This window comes from Electrona antarctica (genome assembly GCF_951216825.1).
Source record: "Electrona antarctica genome assembly, chromosome: 4".
NCBI classification, from domain to species: Eukaryota; Metazoa; Chordata; class Actinopteri; order Myctophiformes; family Myctophidae; genus Electrona; species Electrona antarctica.
In genome coordinates this window covers 42,868,503-42,896,002 of record NC_136809.1, presented here as the reverse complement: position 1 = coordinate 42,896,002, position 27,500 = coordinate 42,868,503, and the positions used below count along the sequence as shown (strand labels likewise).

The 27,500-nt window shown below is 44.4% G+C and overlaps 1 protein-coding gene across 1 annotated transcript in view; it reads right to left on the bottom strand.

The window, feature by feature from the left end:
* The window catches only part of tenm3 (teneurin transmembrane protein 3), a 411,418-nt gene that overhangs the window by 49,925 nt on the left and 333,993 nt on the right, over positions 1–27,500 (bottom strand). The window contains exons 26-32 of the mRNA XM_079498542.1: positions 15,473–15,544; positions 14,477–14,654; positions 3,453–3,577; positions 3,062–3,169; positions 2,592–2,746; positions 915–1,016; positions 420–596 (exon numbers count right to left, since the gene is read on the bottom strand). Coding sequence (XP_079354668.1) covers positions 420–596; positions 915–1,016; positions 2,592–2,746; positions 3,062–3,169; positions 3,453–3,577; positions 14,477–14,654; positions 15,473–15,544 — 917 coding nt within the window. The remainder of the gene's footprint in view (positions 1–419; positions 597–914; positions 1,017–2,591; positions 2,747–3,061; positions 3,170–3,452; positions 3,578–14,476; positions 14,655–15,472; positions 15,545–27,500) is intronic.

The following is a 27,500-nucleotide window of genomic DNA, read 5'->3' as shown; positions in this document are numbered from 1 at the left end:
TGGTAAACTGACAGGCTTATAGGCCTGTTTAGAGAAAACGGCAAAATCGAATATCAGATGTGCTTTCAGTATAGACGGCAACGGCGTCAGTGAAAGTAACAAGCTGTTACTCGGCGTGATATGTGGAATGGATTTTGTTCTACAGCCATTCCAACACTTCAGCCTTTCTTGTACTTTTCCTGCATTTTTACTGGAAATACCAGTGGAAATTACCAAGGTTCTTTTCACTGTTTTGCCTTGCTAATTCTTCTCTTTTGTTACTGAAACAAAAGAGAAGAGTTACTTTTCCGACACTTCTTTCCATTGAAACAACGAATTTGAATAGCACTTACAAACACCTCCTTTCTCAATGTCAATTGTCAGCTCTGACAATTTACTTTTAGTCATGTGGACTGGACTTTATTGCACTGTGGTCCCACCTGTCTGATGCGGTGCAACTTCTTCTCGTCGGTCTCAGCGATGTAGAGAACTCCGTTGTAGGACAGAGCGATGGCCGTGGCTCCCTCCAGCATGGTCTGGACCGCCTTCTTACCCATGGTGGTGTACTCGATGCCTGGTACCTGACAGTGCATGGGACGGCCCGCCACGATGCGCACCTACACACACAGGCACACAGGCACACGCACGCATGCATACACACACAAATATGGCATGAGTTGATGCTCTCACTTTATATAAGGCAACGAAAGGGTCTCAATCAATGCTGACGTTGCAAAATGATGTCGATTGAATGATTCATTCATTGATTCATTTTTATTTCAATGTCTGTTTTATGTATTATTTTTATGCTGTAAACAGCCCAATGGTGCCTGATTAGCTGAAGTATCACCCTGCCATCCTCCAGCACATGGAGATGAAGTCATTACACTGCAGATTAGAATAGATCAATAAATTAAACAGGTGTGTTAACGTACCTGTCTGTTCTCAGTGATCTGCAGCACCACGTTGTTGTCCAGGACATAGATGGAGTTATCCATGGGGTTGATGGCTAGGTCTGTGGGCCACTCCAGACGCACCTACACACGCACACGTACACATACACGTACATGTACACGCACGCACACGTACACACACAGCAAAGAACAACCTGGTTCATGTGACGTCTCGTTCAACAGCATGGCAACACCTGCCCCCCCCCCAGAGGTCATTGGTGTCCTGAAAGGAGGACTAGGAGAGATGTCGCTTTTTGTCAAAGCGACGATCCCGTTCCCTTGTTATGGTCCATTGAAAATGCCATGATGGCGGACACGGAAGAGGCACAGACGCAGAGATAAAGGCCTTTCTAAAAGTGCATTATCTATTGAGTGGATGCATGGCAGCTGTTTTGTTTTGGCAATCATGTGATTTCCTTGTTCCTGGTTTTCAATGAGATTCAAACGGTGATTCATAGGTTAGCGAAGAGCACCATAGTGTAAAGGCTAAAAACACACACAAATCCTCCAACGTTGTATTTGGCAGTGTGGGCTTTGGGGGGAAACAGCTTGTACATCGGCTATTCTCACAACGTTGGGTACAGCTTGTACATCGGCTATTCTCACCCAATGTTTGCCTGTCATGAACACACAGCCCAGCCCAGCAGCACAGTCAGGGAGGGACGGCGGTGTTCTTAAGAAGCAATTTAAAAAGAAGAGACTGATTCAGCAAACCGTGAGCCACGGCGGCAGGTCACGGCCACGGATTTATGGACAAACACCAACATCTTCAAGAGGCAATATGTCTCGTCTGTCAGGTGGAAACCTCATATGTAAAAAAATATATATATCGTATCGTTGCTGTCGGGCAGAAACCTCTTATCTTCATATTTTAACTTTTGTGTTCTTGTTTCTGTAATTGAACGCCCTATACTTGATCATAGGCCTACTAAACTGTCACACATATAATGAAAAGTAGCATATCTGCAAGCTAGAAGGCAGCTCAAAACGCTGCACTTTTGAACGTGTAGATCTACTATGTTTGATACTTTGGAATCCACAAGAGGAGAGGATGTAAAAACATGAAAGGTTAAATTATGGAGATGAGAGGTTTGGTTCAGACAGACAGCACCCATCTGTCGGGCCTGGTCTCTGAAGAGAGCTCTCTGTAGAAAGTATTTTCATTGGGTGGAAGACACCATTACTCACAGCCCTTCTATCACACACACGCATCCACACAAATACCGTACCTACAAACACCAAAACAAACACGCATGCACGCACGCACGCACACACACACACACACACACACACACACACACACACACACACACACACACACACACACACACACACACACACACACACACACACACACACACACACACACACACACACACACACACACACATGGTGAGGTGTCTGTCTTTGTCTAGGCCACTGACTATCTCTCTCTCTCTCTCTCTCTCTCTCTCTCTCTGAATGTGGATGCTCGTTGTCTTTGAATACTGAATAGGGTGTTTTGTTTTGGCAAGGGCGTTCTGTTGGATGTAGATGCATGTTGAATCCGTCAAGGGTGCCAACAAGTAACGTTTCTGAATTTCCGAACGCACCCCCAAATTGTAAACTCTGAGCATTACCAAGTGTTAAACGTCTACACATTGTCAACATTACTACTACCTGTCGTATGTGCATGCTGGTGTCACAGGTCAGGGGTCGAGCCGAGGTCAGGTCGTTGCTGCCCAGCAGGGTGGAGATGATGCCGTTACGATCCACCTTCCTGATCATCGTACCGTCCACAAAGTAGATGTAGCCATTCTTATCCACCGCTATGCCTGGGGGGGAGAGAGAGAGAGAGAGAGAGAGAGATCTGTGGATTAAAAATAACTTCATTGACATTAAATTGTCACCCAGTATGTGGAGGCCATGCAGGGAGACCGAATGTTTATTCATTAAAATAACTGCAGCTTTGACGTTCAGGTGTGTGCGTGTGAGAGAGAGCGTGTTGAAGCATTCACTACACATCCAAACAGAGGTAAGACAATGAGGCAGTCTGTTACCATGGTAATGAGGCTTATTTTAACCCTTTAAAATGTCTGTCTGTCTGTCTGTCTGTCTGTCTGTCTGTCTGTCTGTCTGTCAGTGAGTACCTTTAGGTCCCAGCAGCTGTGCTTCAGTAGCCTTGCGTCCGTCTCCACAACGAGCTTCATCGAACGGAGGACACTGTTCTCCTGTACCAGCTACCACCTCCCCATTCGCTATATGACACACACACACACACACACACACACACACACACACACACACACACACACACACACACACACACACACACACACACACACACACACACACACACACACTCAATTCAATTTGCATTCATTTATTTTACAGTTACATCAATATTAATAAAAATGTAACTCTGGTACAAAATGAGAACTATGAGAACTATTCAACTATGGTGTCTTGATATGTGTATCTTTCTATATTGCGTGTGTGCGTACGTGCATGTTTCTCGGTGCTTGTGCATAACCTTCTTACCGATGAGCTCCCGGGCGCCGCTAAGCATCTTGGGGCGGTATATTCGGCGGGAGTTGGTGTCAGACACGTAGAGCTGCCCAGTGACCGGGTCCGTCGCCAGGTAGTACCGATGGGCGGGGTTGTTGCTATGGAGATGAACGGTGGAGGGTGGGGGTGGGGAGTGAGGGTTAACATCATAATTTTCACAGAAACAACAAGATCTAAACATTTAATTTTCACTTCTTTCAGCAAACTTTTATCTGACGATGCTGTGTTCACACTGCTAGCTACAAAAGCTACAAAGCGACGATCTGTCGCTGAGGTGCTGTTAAAGTGTTGATCAACATGTCAAGCATGTCATGTCAATGCAACCAGGAACTGTGTAAAGAGAGGTGGAAATGCACTATGCAAATTTGAATGAATAAAATTACATTTTGTCCAATTTGTATGTTAATGCAATATAACTTATACAATTCACCCTTTGTCAAGTCCCACCCGTGGTTGTGTCCCTCTTCGCACCCATTGGTTGCCGTTTCATGTTTGGACAAAAATCCTTTCTCTCCATCCACTACCATTGAAATAACGTGTTTTTCTGTGAATTCAATTCTTATTTTAAACTTGGTGTCAGTAAAAGGGACATCACATGTGCAGCATGGTGACTGGGCATATCATGTTTGTTTTTCAGTTTTAGCAAATTCAACATAAACAAGGCGGAACCTGCATGTTGTCTCCCTGCTCTTCTATTGTGACATTTTTAGATCGTGTCAAAGGTCATGTCTCGACCGAGACACACACGGAGAGGAATGTTATACATGCATGGTGAACAACACTTTTGTATCTTTGTAGCTGAAGTTGAAGCAAGCTCAACTCCGTTAGACTTTGTACCAGAGTTACAAACACTGTGAGTCAACTTTGAAAAGGAATGGTAGCCTGCAGACAGTAGCTTTGTGGCCTACAGTGATGTGAAAGGCAGAATACATTATGCAGAAATGGCAAAAAAAATCTTCACACCAATGCTGTTGTTCTTAAGGCACGAAACAACACAACAACAACACATTCAGAGTCGCTGTCTGGCTGCTACAAAGACAGCTGTAAATTGGGGGGAAAAGGAAACTTTGTTAGAGAAAGTTTCACAATTTTCAAAATGTCTAACCACCATAAAATATTTATAACCCCATCTAGGGAGACGGGAGAAAGGGTAATTAAAGAAAAAGAACATCCAGAAGATTGGTTAGAATGAAAGACTATAGGTTCATGTATGCATGCTTGACATTCCAGAATGTCTGTCTGTCTGTCTGTTTGTGACCTATTGTGTTGTTTACAGAATATTTGAAATAACCTGAGGATACTCTGCAAAAGGTTTTGAAAATGCACAGCTACACAAGCTTGTAGCTATGCAGGAACTACTAACTACAGTAAGCTATACAGTATATACCAGTGGTTCTCAACCTTTTCAGGTTGCGACCCCCCAAAATAATCATATTTGAACTGGGGACCCCCCCCAGTTGAGGCATTACATTTTGTTTGACTCGGTTCCACAGATAAATATTGCGAAAGTAGCCGATCTACAAGCTTACAACACGAGTTATTGTGTCAACGGCATGGTCTTTTTCTTTCCTTTACTTTTATTTATTATTATTTTTAAATAAAAAAACTTCACTGTCCCGACCCACAGGTTAAGAACCACTAAGCTACACGATAGCTTGTATTCGCCGAAGAGTATATACAAATGGAACCAATGCCGTTGAATTGACCCTAGCATCACATTTGAAGAGTATATACAAATGGAACCAATGCCGTTGACTTGACCCTAGCATCACATTTGAAGAGTATATACAAATGGAACCAATGCCGTTGAATTGACCCTAGCATCACATTTGAAGAGTACAGTGATGTAAATAGGTTTTCAATGTAATGAGTCCCGGGATGCACAGGTGGTCATTCTAATGAGTCCCAAAAAATTCCAATGAGTCCCAAAAAAAATCACACCTGTGTGAAGTGAGGGGATGCAACTCCGTGTGGGGGTTCGCGGGGGGGGGGGGGGGGGGGGGGGGGGATGTTCCAGACCCCCAGGAACATGCCCAGGGGGCCGGGCCGGTTCTGGCGTGCCGCGTCGCGTCCGAAACGGTTGAGAATGACAGAGTTACCGTGTGTGGCGGCCCCTCTACTGTACTGTAATGTACTGGCACCCCCGAAAGCATACAGTTAATACGTGCGTGCGTGTTTGTGTGTGCATTAGGTTGCGCACAGATGGTGAAAAACAACCATGCTGTTTTCGTGCTCATACCCAGACACCCAGACACCCAGCCACCCGCCCACACACATAGCTCCGTAAGGGAGTGGTTGCACCACTCAAAAATAATAATAATAAAACATTTTTTATTTTATTTTATAAAACAAAAATATATAAACATATCAAATAGCCCTATACAGTATATTTTTATTAATGTAGGCTAGTAGTATTAGCAAGCACAACTCAGTAAGAAATACTAATAGTGGGCAACAGTGGATTTAACATAGCTTAAACCAACCAAAAGTTGTTTGCAGTTGCAATTATTATACTTAGTCAAAATATCCGCGTGTGTTACACAATGTGTGTTTCCCATTGAATCGGGTCTGCTTGTCACGCTAAAACATGTTCCCCTAAATATTTCTGTCGGAGGCAGCGCCGTTTAGTTGAGAGAGTTGCGACATCTCCATTCACTGCTTATTCGTGCGGCTGCATGCGTCACTGATCACTCCATTGTCGTCACTCTCCGTCTCTAAACGGCTCTAGTCTTAGAGGCTGCGCTCAGTCAGAGCCAACATGGCGGCGCACATCGCGCTGTGTTGACAATGTTGTTACAGACTAGTGGTTCTACAAGAACGATTCCTACGTGGATTTTATGTTTTATAACATAGGATGAGGTCGGATGCGGGCATGCAAAATGATCGTGTCCGTAGATTATTGTTTTACCGCATTTTTCTCCCCACGATTTCTTTTTTTCCCCACGTGGATTATTATTACTGTGTATGCTGACTGAGTACAGCAGTGCATCCCGTGGATGCAGAGGTTGAGCGGAGTTAGCGTCCCAAAACTATAAAGTGCGTTTTGGGACGCAAAACGCACCCTATTTACATCACTGAGAGTATATACAAATGGAACCAATGCCGTTGACTTGACCCTAGCATCACATTTGAAGAGTATATACAAATGGAACCAATGCCGTTGAATTGACCCTAGCATCACATTTGAAGAGTATATACAAATGGAACCAATGCCGTTGACTTGACCCTAGCATCACATTTGAAGAGTATATACAAATGGAACCAATGCCGTTGACTTGACCCTCGCATCACATTTGAAGAGTATATACAAATGGAACCAATGCCGTTGACTTGACCCTCGCATCACATTTGAAGAGTATATACAAATGGAACCAATGCCGTTGACTTGACCCTCGCATCACATTTGAAGAGTATATACAAATGGAACCAATGCCGTTGAATTGACCCTAGCATCACATTTGAAGAGTATATACAAATGGAACCAATGCCGTTGACTTGACCCTCGCATCACATTTGAAGAGTATATACAAATGGAACCAATGCCGTTGACTTGACCCTCGCATCACATTTGCACAAGCAACTGTTTTTCCGTGTCTGCATTCTGAGAAAGTGACTAGGTTCAATGACCGGCGCTTTCGGAGCCAACAAAAAGAAAAGCATCAAAATAGAGAAAAGTTCGAGTAAGAAAGAAAAGCAGGTCCTCTTCCTCTGGATGCCTTTTTAGTTTAGCCAGTGGGTGCTCAGCTATAAATATAACTTAAATAAAATACCACCGAAGTGGAGAAGCGGCATAAAGTATGCAAGACTGGCTCAGATACATATTTCATGCAATATTACACGAGAGGGTGTGCTTTACTGTCGCCTGCGTTGCTGCAGGAACGAGAGGTTGTGCTTTACTGTCGCCTGCGTTGCTGCAGGAACGAGAGGGTGTGCTTTACTGTCGCCTGTGTTGTTGCAGGAACGAGAGGTTGTGCTTTACTGTTGCCTGCGTTGTTGCAGGAACGAGAGGGTGTGCTTTACTGTTGCCTGCGTTGCTGCAGGAACGAGAGTGTGTGCTTTACTGTCACCTGCGTTGCTGCAGGAACGAGAGGGTGTGCTTTACTGTCACCTGCGTTGCTGCAGGAACGAGAGGGTGTGCTTTACTGTCACCTGCGTTGCTGCAGGAACGAGAGGGTGTGCTTTACTGTCACCTGCGTTGCTGCAGGAACGAGAGGGTGTGCTTTACTGTCACCTGCGTTGCTGCAGGAACGAGAGGTTGTGCTTTACTGTCGCCTGCGTTGCTGCAGGAACGAGAGGGTGTGCTTTACTGTCACCTGCGTTGCTGCAGGAACGAGAGGTTGTGCTTTACTGTTGCCTGCGTTGTTGCAGGAACGAGAGGGTGTGCTTTACTGTCGCCTGCGTTGCTGCAGGAACGAGAGGTTGTGCTTTACTGTTGCCTGCGTTGCTGCAGGAACGAGAGGGTGTGCTTTACTGTCGCCTGCGTTGCTGCAGGAACGAGAGGGTGTGCTTTACTGTCGCCTGCGTTGTTGCAGGAACGAGAGGTTGTGCTTTACTGTTGCCTGCGTTGTTGCAGGAATGAGAGGGTGTGCTTTACTGTCGCCTGCGTTGCTGCAGGAACGAGAGGGTGTGCTTTACTGTCACCTGCGTTGCTGCAGGAACGAGAGGGTGTGCTTTACTGTCACCTGCGTTGCTGCAGGAACGAGAGGGTGTGCTTTACTGTCACCTGCGTTGCTGCAGGAACGAGAGGGTGTGCTTTACTGTCGCCTGCGTTGCTGCAGGAACGAGAGGGTGTGCTTTACTGTCGCCTGCGTTGCTGCAGGAACGAGAGGGTGTGCTTTACTGTCGCCTGCGTTGGTGCAGGAACGAGCCGATTGGTGAGTTCCATAGGCAGCGCAGAAACCACCTGTTGTTTGCTTCATGGAAACGACCGGTTGTATAATCTAATTTATTGGGAGCGCTTTTGAAATCTGCTCTGAGGCAGGCTGAGGCCCAAACGCGCAAGTGTTCCAAATAAATGAGAATGTGCATCTGAGCCTTGCATCCTTTATTTTGGAGAGCCGCTTTTCCCACTTCGGTGGCATGTGGCGACACAGACAGAGTGACGTGGACTCAGCCAATGGTTCTCCAAGTGGGGCCTGTGAGGGGTTTCCAAGGGGTCGTCAGATAAATTGTGGGCATCAAATACTGTTTAATAACTTTAACCAAATACTATGCATGGGCTATTTGAAAATAGATGATCTATTCTACAAGTTCATAATGCGTGACATTGCAACGCGTTGTGAACTTGTCGATCAGCTATAGCATGGAAACCAGACAGATCTACCATGTTTGTACATGACACTTATTTAGCAGCTTTGCAGAAAACCTCTCACCGCTGCTTGTGTGAATTTGGTGTTAATGGTCCATTTGGTTCCATTTGTAGGAGTTACATTAACACTGAGGATTGTACCGTGCAGAAAGGAGAAGTTGATGAGGTGAGCCACGAGAAACAGATACGTCTTAATGTGTGTTGTGTGTGTGTGTGTGTGTGTGTGTGTGTGTGTGTGTGTGTGTGTGTGTGTGTGTGTGTGTGTGTGTGTGTGTGTGCGTGCGTGCGTGCGTGCGTGCGTGCGTGCGTGCGTGCGTGCGTGCGTGCGTGCGTGTGAGAGAGAGAGAGAGAGAGAGAGAGAGAGAGAGAGAGAGAGAGAGAATGATGTTGCGTGACAGTAGGGCAACCATCATTAAGAATGTGTCACAGGCTACTGATGGGCCATCGTATCCACTCAGGCTGATATAGATGTGTGCGTGTGGGCGTGCGTCTCACACACACGCACACACATGCACAGGGGCATGGTGGCACAGTCGGCCTGCTCACTCCTCATGCACTGAAGGAAGCATGAGCTCAGTTCGGGGCTCTCCCCAGGTTGGCAGAGGGAGAGTAGCGCCCAGGATTACAGTTTAGGCAATTGGCACCGGGTGAAAAATAATGGACAAAAAAAAAGAAGAAAAAACACACGCTCGCGCGCACGCAGACACACCCCCCCCCCCCCCCAGGTCTCCGTGGTTGGTGCATGTCAACAGCTGATCACATGCCTGTTAATTAACACGGCTAAAAATAAAACACACACACACACGCGCGCGCACGCACGCACGCACGCACGCACGCACGCACGCACGCACGCACGCACGCACGCACGCACGCACGCACGCACGCACGCACGCACGCACGCACGCACGCACGCACGCACGCACGCACGCACGCACGCACGCACGCACGCACGCACGCACGCACGCACGCACGCACGCACGCACGCACGCACGCACGCACGCACGCACGCACGCACGCACGCACGCACGCACGCACGCACGCACGCACGCACGCACGCACACACACACACACACACACACACACACACACACACACACACACACACACACACACACACACACACACACACACACACACACACACACACACACACACACACACACACACACACACACACACACACACACACACACACACACACAAACTGGGAGAATGCAAGGACACATAACTTAAGCCAGCAGCATACTTCTTGTGGAAACAAGTTGTAAGGACAAAATGACCAGAATTGCGGAGACAATGGACGAACGCAATACATTTTGGCCAAAGTTCTCTCCAGCAATTCTTGCAAACCTCAAGATTTTCTAAGTTGCCAAACATTGCCGCAGCATGTGGTCGTGATGTATATTGTTATATTTCTGCAATGTGTCAGCAACGGACCGTGGACAGGTTTATAACGTCCCATGCCAGGCTTGGCATGGGACGTTATAAAATCTCTATGATCCCTCACACATACATACAGTCCCACATACACCACTATCTCTATGATCCCTCACACATACATACAGTCTCACATACACCACTATCTCTATGATCCCTCACACATACATACAGTCTCACATACACCACTATCTCTATGATCCCTCACACATACATACAGTCCCACATACACCACTATCTCTATGATCCCTCACACATACATACAGTCCCACATACACCACTATCTCTATGATCCCTCACACATACATACAGTCTCACATACACCACTATTTCCCAAACAGTGGGTCGGGGACCCATATGTGGGTCACGGCCAAATGTTTGAGTCAGGAGTTAATACCCGTTTTTTTTGTTTTATTCCTACATTTTCTTTTTTCTTTTTTAATAAAAAACAAAAACAAAAGGTTTTTAATTTTACTTTTATCCATTAATTAGAAGGAAACAAATATTTTTAAGAAATAGTGAAAAATCTATAAGCTCTGGGGACGTTGTGGGCGCTGGGGGCGTGTTCCCTCCTCCGCGTCATCAGTGCCCATCCCCGAGGTGGGGTTGGCGAAAGGGCCTTTCTGTGTGGAGTTTGCATGTTCTCCCCGTGTCCCCTATAGGGTATAGGTACCCTCACAAAAAACATGCAGTAATCCTGGTCTCTAAAACCACCTCCCCCTGGCCAGCCGGGGCGCCTGATGGAGGGGAAAGGAACTGGTCGGAATAACATGTTCCTTCCATGCGCTACGTCTGGCCGGGGAAATTCCCCCACGTCAGGTGAAAAAAAGCAGCTTGGACTCCTCATGCATAGAAGGAAGCATGAGGTCAGTCCGCTGCCCCCCCCAGGTTGGCAGAGGAACTGTAGCGCCCAGGATTACATTAGATAATTGACACTGGGTGAAAAAAATGGGTTGCAAAATCGTGGGATAAAAATTATGAAAAGAAAAAAATAATCTACAAGCTCACAACACGTTGCATCAAACTTGTCTTTTGGGTGACTCAGCTTCTATTTCTTGAGCTAAAACATTTGGGAGACACTGACATACACAACCCCAGAGCGAATACTTAACCCAGAGACATAGCACACACTTTGTCCACTGTATCTGTCATCAGAAATGGCAAAATCTATGAGACAAATTCTGTCAAAACAACCTCGGAGATGATTGTAAACAAACAGCAGAGATGGCTGGGTCTGGAGCACTGGATACAGTGAGTGGTCTAATGTTCAGAAGAGCACTGGATACAGTGAGTGGTCTAATGTTCAGAAGAGCACTGGATACAGTGAGTGGTCTAATGTTCAGAAGAGCACTGGATACAGTGAGTGGTCTAATGTTCAGAAGAGCACTGGATACAGTGAGTGGTCTAATGTTCAGAAGAGCACTGGATACAGTGAGTGGTCTAATGTTCAGAAGAGCACTGGATACAGTGAGTGGTCTAATGTTCAGAAGAGCACTGGATACAGTGAGTGGTCTAATGTTCAGAAGAGCGAAGCCACATCGAGTATAATACAATTTAGTCCGCCGAAAAAACAAACAAAAACATGCCTTTTTAAGTACGATGACCGTTTTAGAATGGAGGCGAGTCAGAAGTACGGACTGACGGACGGACGGACGGACGGACGGACAGGAAGTTAAGGAGGAAGGAAGTTAAGGAAGTTAAGGAAGGAATGAACGAAGGAAAAAACGGAAGGAATGAAGTTCCATGGTTGTTTTTTTTAGGTACATAAGAGTCATACTTATTTTTGTTCGGCTTCCTTCAGACAATGTGGCAAATAATAATGAAGAGAGAAAAACAAGAGCAAAACAAAAAGAGTCAGTATCTTTATAGTAATATAGGATAATAAAAATATAGATCTGCAGAAGAAATAAAGAAAGGTCCATTTGGGTCCATTTGGTTCCATAGGTACACTCTCAGAGATACAAATGGATAAATTAATGCGGAGGGTTTTTTTTACTGTGTAAATAAAAATCTCCTGAAAACCGTCCTTTAGCACAGCGCTGCATGCTCCCGAGAGGCGATCGCTTTAATTAAAGGCTAAAAAAAGAGTGAAATTTAATTAAAAGCCTGCGATCGACTGGAGTCAGAAATGAGATGCGTTGGTTTGCTTTTCGCCGGCGGCGCTGGCTGGCACACACGAGCGTGCATGCACGTGTACACACACACACACACACACACACACACACACGTCAGGTGGTCACGCTTACTCGTTTAGAAGGAAAAAAACGACAAGTTAAACAACTGCAGATACCCTGGGACCTGAAAGACAGTATTCTGTGTTGTTTTTTTCTGGGGGGAGAGAGAGAGAGAGAGAGAGAGAGAGAGAGAGAGAGAGAGAGAGAGAGAGAGAGAGAATAACAACTCAACCAAAACTCCTCTCCTGTCATCCCATCCAGTCTCTTCTCCTCTCCTCTCCCCTATACCCTCCCCCACCCCCTCCACTGGGTTACTTATACAATAAATGATGACTAGGCTGTTCATTGTGGCCGTCACAGGAAGAATGGGCTCCATTTAGCAGGAGGACTAGGCCCGAATCACAGAGGGAGAGAGGAGGAGAGAGGCACACATTGGGGAGAAGATAGCCTATTTAATCAGACGTACATCTCTCTCTCTCTCTCTCTCTCTCTCTCTCGTCTACACCTTTGTCCCCATGCTTCTTGGTAGATAGCATAGACTGGACTTGTCAGCTGATAAAGCTGACAGCTCTATCCAGACATATACGTTATGTGACTGATGGCTCTGCGGTGCAGGCTATACAGTACGTTTGTATACTGCTATGGTGGTGCTTCCTATTGTTATCTGTTACCTTTCTATTGCTGATAGTCACTTTCCTTACTCTGTATCTGTGTACCCTTAACTGCTGTGCTGTCTCTGGGCGGCTGACATTCCCCTGTGGGTTCAATATAGGTATAGTCACATAAAATAACCTCACAATCTCAGCCATCTGGCAGTCTGTGGCAGGTAGGTTAATAATATAACGGGAAAAGGCACTTTGCACATTAATGCTCAGTCACGTCTTGTGAAAAACAATACTTTTCTTGTGCATGTCAACATTGCTTATAATCCCGTGATGAAGCATTGAGTTGCCCTGAGAATGGAACATGTTACAATTACAATAACAATGAACTCTTCTGGACGTGACATTATCTTTGATGCTAATGACGTATGCTAAAGTCCTTGGTTAGTGACAAACAGGGATGACCTTTCAGTGAACAAAACAGCAAAGGTATAGCAGAAGGAGGAAAAGGGTTCATGTAAAGCAGGGGTCTTCAACGTTTTTTCTGGCCAAGGACCTCTTAGCTGAGAGAGAGATGAAGCAGGGACGCCCACTACATATTGGATTCATGTCAATTGTGTATTTTCAAAAGGGTATCTTTGAAAAACAAAGAAAGGGTCCCGCACACTGTCAGACACTTGCCAAAATGTTGCTCTTTATCAGGTCTGACCCGATAAAGAGCAACATTTTGGCATGTGTCTGACAGTGTGCAGGACCCTTTCTTTGTTTTTCAAAGATACCCTTTTTAAGTATGCTCTATTGCCCTACGCACCTGTCACTAGCCTTCTGAGGTGTGCATCGGCCTTTTGCTAAAAATGTGTATTTTCAGACATTTATCAACTTAAACCCCTCAATACCCCTCAAAAATAAAGTCCCTATCACGCAAAGATTTGGCGACCCCCTGCAGTATCTCTGAGGAATGCCCTAGGGGTCCCGGACCCCCTGTTGAAGACCCCTGATTTAAAGTGTTAGTCACTCTTACCTATGTCTGAAATCTTTGTTTCTTTAGTTCAGCGCACACAGAGGAAACGAGAGAGAGAGTAGAAGAACACAGGAGGAAAGGAGAAAAAGATTTTATAGAGTTAGAATTCAAGGCAAAAAAGGCACACTAGTTATTAGACTAATGAGTATTAGATCAAAGTTCAATATAGAGGCAATCTCCAGATAGAAAGACTAAAGTCACATGCACTCATTTTTGATGTTAAGAACTAGCAAACATCCATCTATTTATGCGTGCTTCATTATTAATGCAACTTTTTCCGGTTCATTTTGGGGTGAATTTTGGGGTCTCCAGAATAAAAAGAGAAAAAGAGAAGGGAAGCTGCCAGTAAATGAGTTAAGTGTTCTTTTCCGTCATTCAGAGCAGCCGTCATGCATACGTCTCTCTCTCTCTCTCTCTCTCTCTCTCTCTCTCTCTCTCTCTCTCTGTTCGCTCACCTCAGCTCCATGACGCTGGTCACGTTGCCGGACGGGTAGATCCTCCGGATGTAGTTGAAGTCACCCACGAAGATGCTGCCATCGGCGCCCACCGCCAGCGCCAGGGGAGCCAGCAGCTTGTTGCCCTCCGCCTGCCCGTTGCAGCTGGGGCACGAGATGCTCCTCCTCCGCCCGTTACCTAGGAGACAGAGAGAGAAAGAAGGGGACAGAGAGAGAGACACAGGTGTGTGTGTGTGGGGGGGGGGGGGGGGGGGGAGGGGGGTGACAGCAGGGCCGTAAATAACTACTGTATGTCGCTTAATTGCATGTACATACTCATAACACACAGACTGTAGTTTTAATTAATGAGAATGAATCCCACAAAATAAACCCTCCCGGTGACATGTGCACGAACATTAACTCATTCGCCGGCGACACTGCCATCTGGTGGCTGAATTGATACTCGTAGAACGCAACCGTTAACTTCAATGTTAACCGTCTTATTTTGAAAGCCGTTTCTCTCGGAAACAGAGAAACAGGAAGTGGAAAATCGCTATTTTTTCAGGTCCCGCGAATGCTATTTAATTCACGCAAAACATACATGTTGTAACCGACGATCATGTCGTTTATAGAAATGAGCCGCAAATCAAGCTTGTTTTGATCAAAAACACAGCCTGGAAGAAGAAGCCGAGATATTAGGATTATAAAAACTCCGTTCCCATAGACAGCATAATCCAGTGGACCATTGCACCCGAACCAGAGTGTTACGAGTGTGTGCAGAACAGAGTTGTGAACCGAAATCAATATATAACTAAAAAGACTCCAGAGACGATCTTGGCGGAAAATGAGTTAAAGTTACTAAAGTTACACACAGTGTCACGTTCCTTGCTGTTGAGGTGTTTTGTGTGTGTGTGTGTGTGTGTGTGTGTGTGTGTGTGTGTGTGTGTGTGTGTGTGTGTGTGTGTGTGTGTGTGTGTGTGTGTGTGTGTGTGTGTGTGTGCGGCTGCGCGCGCTTACCCATAATGCTGCTGATGACTGGAGGCTGCTGGGAGATGAAGACGTTCTCGCCGCTGCCCTTGTAAAGTATGCCTGGAGAAAGACAGACAGACAGACAGACAGACAGACAGACAGACAGACAGACAGAGTTGTTAGACAGTGATATCATCATGATATCATGTTAATTGCATAGATCATGGAAAGTCCCCAGGACTGTTTTTGTGCAAATGCATTTGCCATAAATGCCCGTTAATGCCTAGTTTCACCCAGTATAATAGCCGAAAGAGAGAGAGAGAGAGAGAGAGAGAGAGAGAGAGAGAGAGAGAGAGAGAGAGAGAGAGAGAGAGAGAGAGAGAGAGAGAGAGAGAGAGGCCCATTAATCTCCATTGTGTAGTGTGAGGGTGAGAGTGACTATAAATATTTAAAGGTGAGTTGTCATTAAAAACGCTCTCTCACATTAAATGTGTTTTTGTTTAGAGAGCCCTCCAGCTGGACTCATTTACATTAGTTTGTTTGTGGGCGGGTTTTTAAAGGCACCTTGTAGCTTTCTAGTTATGGTACTTCAGTTGATTTCACTTTAAAGCACTTTCCCTTGTTTACTGTATGCGTTAATCCTTCAATGAATGCACAATTCAATGAATGCACAATTCAATTAATGCACAATTCAATGAATGCACAATTCAACACACACACACACACAGTTGCAGAAACATATTATCTCCATATATTTCCGTAAATTAAAGCCTTACTTCGATGTACTGCACCAAAGTAGCAAATATTGCAGATCCACAAGCTCAAAACACATCACATCGTAGCGTTTTGAGCTTGTAGATCGGCAATTCAGGAATTTGAATTCTGAAAAGTAACAATTGGACTCAATGTCCATTGTAGTGACCAAGTCCTTAATGTTCTAAACCACTGTTTCCAAAACATTGGGTCGGGGACGCATTTTTATGGATCCCTTTATTTTTTGTTTCCTATACATTTTTATTATTTCAAAACATTTTCAAAAAACATTCACAAAAAAGCTCAACTTGAAAAAAAGCTTACAGCGCGGCACAAAGCCACTAGTTTGGTCCCAGGCAAACATATCTCATTTATTTTTTGGGAGTCTTTGAGCTGTTTGGAAACCACTGTTCTCAACGGTACCTAGGGCTTGTAAGACTCAATCTGTTGACAACAACAACAGCTGATAAAAATACTACCAAAAGGTTGTGAAGTTATATTTATCTGTCAACTTGTAATAAACAAGTCAAAACTGAACAAAGACCTGAACAAAGAATTCTACTTTCTCGATCTAAGTCTGATCTAGCCTCAGAAACCCAGACGCTTTTATTTCCAGGGAGGGAAAAAAAAGTCTGGGACCGAGTCCACTTCAATTCGGCATAGAGTAAGGCAAACCTCTCTGCTGAATTCTGATCGTCTGCACCTTTGTTAAATTGACGCACACACACACACACACGCACACCCGTACACACACTGTAATGGATTTTGAAGATGAGAATACTAACTGTCTTGACTGCATTCACATGAGTCATCACAGATCACCTGTTGGTCGTCTGTCAGATGACCTATTCTCACATAGACCCTTGTTTGGCCATGTCCACTGACCACACCTCCAATGTATTCTTTGCTCTGTCATTGTGTATAAGAGAGAGAGATGTAAACAAGCTTGCATCCGTGCTTCCTCCCTGGATTTGGTCCGGACCACTCCTTGTAATAAAAGTGACATTGTGTCAGTCCACTCTCTACCTTGATTATTTCTTAAAGACTCTGATGTGAGTTCTAAATAATCCACTACAACACACACTCCTCTTTCTCTCTGTCGCTCTAATTAATTAGTCTCATGTCGCGCAGGTGCGTCTAGATTCTCCCGGCGGATCCTGCCGAGAGCTGCCTATGCCATAGAGAAAGCATAGGTGGACCCGAGGCTAAGTCTGATCTGACTTAGCCCAATGCATTAAATGTATGGTAGACACCTGTCAGCCAGTAATTTATTTACTTTTGGAGTACTGAAGAGCATGTGTTGGGCAGTAACGAGTTACTAGTAATATATTATTGTAATATTATGACTTTACCCGGTAATGTGTAGTATAACGAATTACTCAAAAACACCAAAAAACATTGCGTTGTTCGTTACTAATGAGCGTGATTTGTTTATGTTCATTCATTCATTTACTGTATGCACACTAGCTCTGGTCCATAGCCTTACTGCTTCTTTCTGCCCTGCATTAAGGCTCTGCTACTTTCACTTTTAAATCTCACATGGAACTCAGACCAGCCTCTCCTCTTTAGTGTAAATAAAAAGAACGTTTTTGCTACTCAGCAAAACAAAGGTGGGTTGTGTCATTAGAAAGCCTACTTTCCTTAGTGGGAGCACTCTGAGCCCCCCACCACACGTATATAAACGGTACTTTTTGGCCAAAAAGGGATTTTGTTTCCACTGGGAAAAAAATACTTTTAGTTACTCCAATGCGCCCTCTACCGATATTGCCCAGAGAATTGCCTCATAGAGAAAAGTACCGTTTATACGTGTGGTGGGGGGCTCAGAGTGCGTCCACTAAGGAAAGTAGGCTTTCTAATGACACAACCCGTCTTTGTATTGGTGAGTAGATCAAACGTTCTTGAGATTTCCACTAAAGAGGAGAGGCTGGTCTGAGTTCCATGTGAGATTTAAAGCGAAAGTAGCAGAGCCTTAATGCAGGGCAGAAAGAAGCGGTAAGGCTATGGACCAGAGCTATATGTACACATAGTAGAAAGTTGTCGCATGGCATGCGAAAATAGAACAGATCTACAAGCTATCAACAGCTAACAACAGAGATACATTGTAGCTTGTAGATCTGTTCTTTTTAGAATGATGATGAGAACATACATACATGACGGAGAAATGTATCAGCATTATTTTGAATTCTTGTCTGTCAAAGATGCCAAGAATATTAATGTTCGTTGTAAACTTTGCGTGGGCAAAAAATAAACACTTTCCTCAGCGAAAAAGATGTCTAACTTGTTGAAGCATGTGTTTAGAGACGCACGAGAATGTTAAGCTGACTGAAAACACTGAACGCCTCCCACGCAGGCACACAGTTGATTCACCCTCATCCATCATAGTTCATCATAATACCTGTGAGGTTCATTGTCAGGCTGCCTCAAAAAGGTCAGCGACTGTTGCTTGATTGTATTGTTTGTTGTTTATGTATACAATACATACTATTGTCCGTTTTGAGATGCTACAGCCAGTGTGTGCAGTTCAGATTGTTGATGTTGGATATGCAACAAAAAAAGACTGATGAGAGACTGTTGACTATTTTATAATTTTTATTTTATATCCTTGCAATTATTCAGTTTGGCTGATTGGAGCTGGCTAAACAGATTGTGTTCTTTTGCGGGTGGGACGGGTGGAAGTAATTTAATGTAATATATTATTACTCTTGATTCCAATTAATAAATAATAATATAATAATATTATTATTATTATTACATTTTCTAAGGAGTAATAAGTAATAAGTAATACTATACTCTCCTATTTATTGCCCAACACTGCTGAAGAGAGAAGGATGAGGCTGGCAGGGCACTGTGTCAGGCACCCGAACTAGAGGCAAGCAAACTGACACTGTGGGAGCCAACCCAGGGCACAGCCAGGAACGGCAAGAAGCGCACCTCCTACGTAGATGCACTGTGGCGTGACACTTAGCTAAGAACAAGGTAGAGCTCAAGACCCTGCGGTGCTAGATAGGAGAGTGTGGAGAGCAGCGAGCGAATCAGGACCCCCGAGTTGGTGTTGGCTACACTTCATTCTCGCATCGTATGGTGTTGGGTAAGACACCTGGTGGTCAGATAAAACAAAACCAAACAAGTAATGGTGCGAAAACGCTGTGCATGTGTGCATGGGGCACTCTGGCCTGAAGTACCAGGCACGCACGCACGCACGCACGCACGCACGCACGCACGCACGCACGCACGCACGCACGCACGCACGCACGCACGTGTGTCACAGCATGTGGTAGCATTTCTCACTCTCACCACAGGGTTTCCAGAGGATCACACAGCATGTAAGATTAAAAGGACAGTGCTCTGTGTACGTGCGTGCATGGGTTGAAGTGTCTTTTTATTTTTAACAAAATGAGCCAGACAAAAATAACAAGACAACAGAAGAGAGAAGAGGAGAGAAGATGAATAATTCACACATCCACAAAATGACAAACCAAAACACTCTGCATCTCAAGTGGTGTTTCCTAAAACACATTCATATTTCCAAACCTAGTTTAACTGCTGTTTGGAGTTTTTGAGGGGTAATTATTATTTTACTTTTATAATTCTACTGATAGTGTAAACACTGATTTAATGTATGTATTGCCTGAAAATAAGGGACACTTTGATGTTTTGAGTATGATAGTCTACCAAAGAGGGCGACCAGGGCCAGTGGAAGAATATGGTTTCCTCCTGACCACATAGGTCACTCGCACCTAATTTTAGAACTGAATCTCATGGTTTGATTTTCACCACAGACACATAATACTAAGATCCTTTACTGTATCTACAGCACAGTGGAGGTTGTGGGTGAATGTGACTACAACTGCTACCATGGATCAGTCCATGCACCTTGACACACATATCAGATCAGTAATTCATACATGAAGCTTAGGTCAAACCCTGAGTTAGAGATGATTATAAACTGAAAACCCCCTATTTGATCACACTTGTCCCTATAGTACCCTATAGTAAACTAAAGGTGACTTTTCAGGCTGTATAGCCCCTAATTAAACTTTGAAATGCTCTTCCAACAAGTTTTGAGAGATGCAGCCTCTGTGGACATTTTAAAGAACAACCTTAAAACACTGCTATTTGAAAATACAGAGACAGCTTAATTACAATAACTTTGCATCACAAAGCACGGTTCAAGTAAAATATGTGTGTAATATATAGGCTATACATATTGTTCAAGCATGGCACCAGATGGTGAGAGACTAACTAATTAAACTGCATGCAAATGAGACAACCTGCACTAAAATCTAAAATGTATTCTGTTATGATCCGTTATGTTGTTCTACTGACAAAGCTGAATAAAGTTCATCTCCTCTCCTATACTATTTGGCTGTGGACCCCCATCTGAAAATATTTCATGCCAGGGACACCCCATAGAAGATTTGTGTTGATGAAATGTTTCAAAACCTTTCCACATTTTAAATTGTGTTTACGATTAAAAAAAAACAGAGTTCTATGCTACAGTATATCGACAAATTTTTCTTCTTCTTCTTCTTCTTCTGCACGGTGAATAATGATCTGACCGTGGCGTCGGAGTGCTCCCGCAGTCCACAGCCAATCAATATGCAATGGAACTGGAGAACGCAGCGCTGTACGTCTGCCGGGCAGAAAACCTCCTATCTCCATGTTCTAACTTTTCGGTGCGTTTCTTCGTAAACTGAAAACCCCCTACTTGATCACACTACAGCGTCGCACAAATGCATCAAAAGTAGCAGATCCGCAGGCTCAAAACGCGGTGCGAAGCGACACGTTTTGAGCCTGTGGATCTGCTACTTTTGAATTTGCTTTTGCTTTTGAATCACGAAAAGCAACTATTTGGGACATAACGAGGTTTCCACACGACAGAGACGATATTATGCTGAGGGCATGAAAATGCATCCCATAATATGTGTATGAGAGAGAGAGAGAGAGAGAGAGAGAGAGAGAAAGAGAGATGGAGATGGAGAGGTGTATGTCTGGGGATACGCTTGTTAAGGAGATTGTACGCAGGTTCAAATCCCGGTCAGGACATGTGTTACTGTACCTGTCAGCCTACGCACGCCTTGTAAAAGAATGAACTTGGCCTTGGTTTGAACCTGCACTTTATTATATCAGCCTGTAACTGTAATATAGCTTCGACTTTCCTAAGCAACCATGCACGCACGCACGCACGCATGCACGCACGCACGCACGCACGCACGCACGCACGCACGCACGCACGCACGCACGCACGCACGCACGCACGCACGCACGCACGCACGCACGCAGGCAGGCACAAACACACACAAACACACACATACACACACACACACACACACACACACACACACACAGAGAAAACCTAAACAAAACAACATTTGATGTGAAATCTGAGCCCTCATGTCAGGTCTACATGGATATGAAATAACTTCTACTAAGATTTTCTCCAATTAAAGCTGTACTCTGTAACTTTCTTGCTCTACACCAGCCTTGAACCTGCAAGGTGCAAGGGCTGAATTGTATTTATTGTCTTGTCTACAATACATTTGTATCTATAGATAAAAATGTATTGTAGACAAGACAATACAAGATTACAACGCCTCGAGCTGTGAGGCGTTGTGAGCTTGCCAGATCGGCAGTTGTCGTCAAAGGGGTTTGGTGTAGAAGGGAAAAAAGAGGAGCATATGTAAGAGTGAAACGTCTTGACAGTTTAAGTGGTTAAATGTTTGAAATGCACATTAACATGAACCAAACATGCACTGACGACGGTGCTGTCAAACAAGTCTAGGAATCTATCGATGAAATATATGAAAAAGTTTCATCGGGAACACAGTTTTATACGATATGGGGGGCCGATACTTCAATGTAAAAATAAAGAAAAATCTCATGCCCAAAATAAGGATGCCCGGGTTGTATAAGTGGTTAATGTGAAGCCAGGATTTGTGATACCCATATACTATCTAATAGAACCACCACCAAAACCAATGCTGTAACCATTTCTATTGCATTTGAAAGCTTCTCATAAATATCCTATTATATCTGTGGTGCTCAGAAAGCGCTGGTCGCTGGTCCATTAAAACGCTGTGGGCGACTCTTGAGACCGCTTGGAGCTAAACTCACATTTCAGTAAATGCACAAAAAAAGTTAGATATGGCATTAGGTGGTCAACAATATAATACTGTATGGAATTTGTGGTGCGTGTGCGTGTGCGTGTGTGTGCGTGCGTGTGTGCGTGCGCGTGTGTGTGTGTGCGCGCGCACATGTGTGTGTGCGTGCGTGGCCTTCCATTAGTGAATCCTGATCTCTCTCCACAGCCTCCATTCAGCCAATCAGGATGAAGAACACCCCACTTATGTGGTGAAAAAGGAGAGCTATACCCAAAGTCAGTGGTGTAAAGTAACTAAGTACATGTATGTACTTAGTACTGTACTTACTACAATGTTGAGGTATTTTTACTCTACTGCATGGAGTATTTTAAAATTTCTGAACTTACATACATATTTTTATACATGTCATACATTTGAATACTTTATTATTATGATTTAGTATTATGAATACTAAATGGGACGTTCTGCATAATGATTACTTTCTACTTTGGTAGGCCTACATTGTTGATACAAATACTTTCGTACTTTTACCCAAGTAAATTCTGGACTTTTACTTGTAACAGAGTATTTCTACATAAAGTATTTCTACATTGCAGTATTGATACAAAAAACCACTGCCCAAAGTTGTATAAGAAATAACCACAATAGCATATATGTAAGTAATATCCACAACCATGAGACAAATGTCTGTTATCTAGCTGCTTACATGAAAAGACCATCCTATTTAAAGGAGGTGTAAGTGATATGTCGTTGTTAAAATGAGTGATACAAATCGATCCGGCGACAGCTACTTTGATTCAGAAAAGCTGCTGCTCCAGTGATAGCAGAGCATTATCTCTCCAGTTCTTAAATCCTCACACTGGCTGTCTGTGTGAATTGATTTGGTCTATAAAGCAGTGGTTTTCAACCAGGTGTCCGGGGCCCACCAGTGGTCCTTGAGGGGGTTCCAGGTGGTCCCCATGCAGCTAAAATGGTGGAGAGTTGGTAACCAAATGGACTCTTATAGATCTTTAACTCTTGAGAGTGTAAAATGAAACGGACCTGTACGGGTCCATTTGGTTTCATTTTACGCTCTCAAGAGTTACATTAATGTTAAACAAGAAGTCTACACAATTAGAGAATGTAGAAGAATTGTTATTTTGATAGACGTTTGCCAACTGTATGGAATTGTGTCTCAACGATAACAGAATATTCTTTAGTTTTGGTTCTGAGAGGCTAAATGTCATCAAAATGGTGGTCCGTGGCTCAAATGCTGAATACATAATTGATATGAAAAGGGTTGAAAACCACTGCTATAAAGCATTGAATGGTTATTATGCATTCCTGGTCTTGCGTGACATCATGAACCATCCAGACCTCTCTCAGGTGGCCTGGGAAAGGTCTGCTTTCTGTCCCCAGAATCAGAAGCAGCATTAGCAGTTTTTATGCATCACATATCAGGAAACAAACTACCAGAAAACTGCAGGTTCTACAACTCCCAGTTGGACCCACATTATACCAGTGGGAGTCTAATTTATGTGGATTATGCGGTTGACATGCTCTGAGATTTTGCACGTTAAACCCATGTTTTATTCTAGCAACTCAACTAACGATAATGCACAGTATGCATCCGCTATATGCTCATATGTGTATATATTATCTCAGGTTTATGAGTAAATAATTATGTAGATTTTGTTTTTACTTTTTATCTCCTTCCCCAACTCTTCTTCTTCCCTTTCTTTTTCTACGGAAAGAAAAACGAAAAACGATACGATGGAATATGCACAAAAACACATTTCAGTGTAAATGTGTGATGTGACAATAAAGCTATTCTTCAGTTCTTTTAAATCACAGCTTTCAAACATCTCTGTTTGCCGCTGCCTTTCATGGAATTTTGTCTTTACTGTAGGATTCAAAAGGGCCTTTTTATTGTGCTTTTGCTCTGCATCCTGAAACGGTGTTTCCTAGTAAGAGAGAGGCGTTTCATTTCTTTTATCCTGAATTGAAATGTCCTTTTTGATGTGTTTCCTTTGCTTAATGTTTTATAAAACATCAATAATAAACCTCTCTTTTTTTTACCCCCCTTTTCACTCCAATTTTAGATTCCGTCTCACACAGATTTCTGCATGTGTTGTCACTGCTGTTATATTCTACTGACAATATTTTGGGCCGAACAAATAATTACAAAGAAGAAAAACAAAAACAAAAAGGTGTTTCGTCTTTCTAATTATTTGTTAGGCCCCCACATTTTTGTTTGTTGTCATGTTTTCCGAGTAGGCTTTGTCCGAGGCTTACAGATCTTTAAATAAATACTTTTTGAAACGTCTATGGGAAAAATGCATGGGAAATTCTTTTCTGGGCCTGTCGTCGTCTTGAAAGGGGGCCGGACTGTGACGCTCTATAGCAGGGGTTCTCAACCCGTGGGTCGCGACCCCTCGGGGGGGTCGCCAAATTATTTTAGGGGTTACCCAAATTATTTTCAAAAAAATAATAAATAGCAGACCTACCGAGTGGCGCGCTATGAGCTTGTAGATCTGCTATTTTTCAATAGCTAAATTATAACAATGCTTAAAACACCAAAAGGGGTTCCTGCCCAAAATGGTTTAAGGTTATTGTAGCAGTCAATTTATATTGGGGGTCGGGAGGGGGCGGGGCAGGGGTCCCGAGACATTGCCAAAGCATTTCCGGGGGTCCCCGGCCAAAAACGTTGAGAACCCCTGGTCTATAGGGCATTCGTCCTGCTCCTCCCGCCCAACACTCCCTGCTGATAGGTGCTGCCTCCAGTTGCCCGTATATAGGTGTACCTGCAGTGACTATTATCATCCTCCCCGCCCGGCTTCCCTCACCAAAACACAGGACAATTATGTCTGTGTAGACGCTCGACAAATCCACGGTGGATTCAAACCCACAACCTCCGTGGTGGTGGGCATGCAGGGACTTTACCACATACGCCATCTCCGTATATTCCTGAGTATGTTATGATATAGTAATCTTTGCTATAGAGTGCTGGTTCAATAACGGGCGTTACCAGCGCTCTTTAGTTATAAGAAAGTAAAGTTCTGAGATGAAAGCGGGCTCACTGTCTAGTTTTACGACATGTTTATGAACATGCACTGCATGTGTTCAATTTAATGTCAGTCAACACGTTCAACCCCCACACCCCAAGAGGAACACATTTATAGGATTCACATAAGCATGGGAAATGAAATCAAACGAGCGACATTCACACAACACAGAGTTGTTTGCAATGCTGTCATCATATACTGTTTACTGATGACATGAAAGATACTTCAAACGGGGGGAGAGAGAGAGAGAGAGAGAGAGAGAGAGAGAGAGAGAGAAGCTCTTATGTGTGCTCGAAGTTAACACTGTAATGGGGAGGAGGCTACCAGAGTTCCGTAGAAGTTAATGCTGTAATGGTACCAGCCACAGAGGAGAGGTTGATAATGCTGCAACGGTATACCAGCCAGTGCCACGAATGCAGAAATGCTCTGCTTCCACATGCAGTAACACATCAAAGACAACCTCCCGCAGAGAACTCAATTATTAACGTTCTATCCATACTTGTATCTCTCTACACAAGGTTGCGTTATGTGTGGAGGAGTCCGTGACTGGCATGTGACTGATGAACTATAGTCGCTGACGGCGCCCTCCTCGGTGTCACACGAATTTCTGTGAATTATGAAAAATGTGTGACCGGGCCGGTGATTGATGAGCTACTGGGCGAGCAGTGCTCTCCTCTCTTCGACAACGCCCCTGTGTCGGAAAACAGATACTCATCAGAACCATCAGCTGGGTAAAGCTTTGCATTAATTTTCCCTTCCTTTTCACCATCTAGCAATAACATCTATCCGTCCGTCCGTCCGTCCGTCCGTCCGTCCGTCCATCCGTACACGCGCTCACGTGCTCACGTGCACACACACACACACACACACACACACACACACACACACACACACACACACACACACACACACACACACACACACACACACACACACACACACACACTCATACACTCACACACACACACTCTCTGTGTGTGTGTCTGTATCTCTCTCTCTCTCTCTCTCTATCTCTGTGTCTGTATCTCTGTGTCTGTATCTCTCTCGCTCTCTCTCTCTGTCTCTCTCTCTCTCTCTCTCTGTGTGTGTGCTTGTTTTTCCATTAGCGGATGTTGATTAGCCAACAGAGGGGCCAAACCAGCAGGGGTCCTTCACATGCTGTGCAGGAGGAGGGGGGAGTGACCCAATACCTGCCTGACTGCAAAGATAAAAGTGTGTGGGTGGGTGAGGGAGAAAGAGGGGGAGAGAGCTCCGAACTACTGGAGAGAGATGGAAGAAAAAGGATGAGAGGAGAGGCATAGGGAGATATGAGAGAGAGAGAGAGAGAGAGAGAGAGAGAGAGAGAGAGAGAGAGAGAGAGAGGATGGAGGAGGGGGGTAGATGCTAACTAAGATAGATTGGAAAAACCCCTGCTGCGCTTTCTGAGAGGCAAGGCTTTCACACCTTGTCTCTGTGTGTGCGTGTGTGCGTGTGTGCATGTGTGCATGTGTGCGTGTGTGTGTGTGTGTGTGTGTGTGTGGGGAGAGAGAAAGAGACAGAGAGAGTGCAAGTGTGAGAGAATGAAACAGTTGACCTTGAATCCAGTCTAAATTCACACAGACATGCAATGCATGTGCATGCACGCTCTCTCTCTCGCACGCACGCACGCACGCACCGCACGCATGCACGCACGCGCGCACGCAGCACGCACGCACGCACGCCACAGCACACACCGATGGACCATATTAGCATGTTGACACAGTAACATCCATATCGCTATGCTCCACTGGGGAATGTGTGTGTACGTCTAATTGGCAACATGAGTGCACCTTCTACATGCCCCCCCCCCCCCCCACCACACACACACACACACGTCCACAGACAAGCAACAGAATAACGATAATATTAGTGGGGTTAAATAATGGCAAATTATGGTTCATGACACTGACACTGCTGTACGAGAATGCTACGCACACCAAGGTCCTCATAGTGGTGGCGGCCCCACGGCAGAATAATGTAGTAGTCTCAAAGAGACGCCAATATATTCTATACCCTGAAGAAGGCAGTTTACCTGCCCAGACTTAATTTTTTCTCTGTGTCCTAAAATAAAATATTGGCTACCAGTGTTTGGCATCACTTCTTGTCTCTGAAGACTACTATTTACATGACAGTGACACACTTGCGCGCGCACGCGCGCGC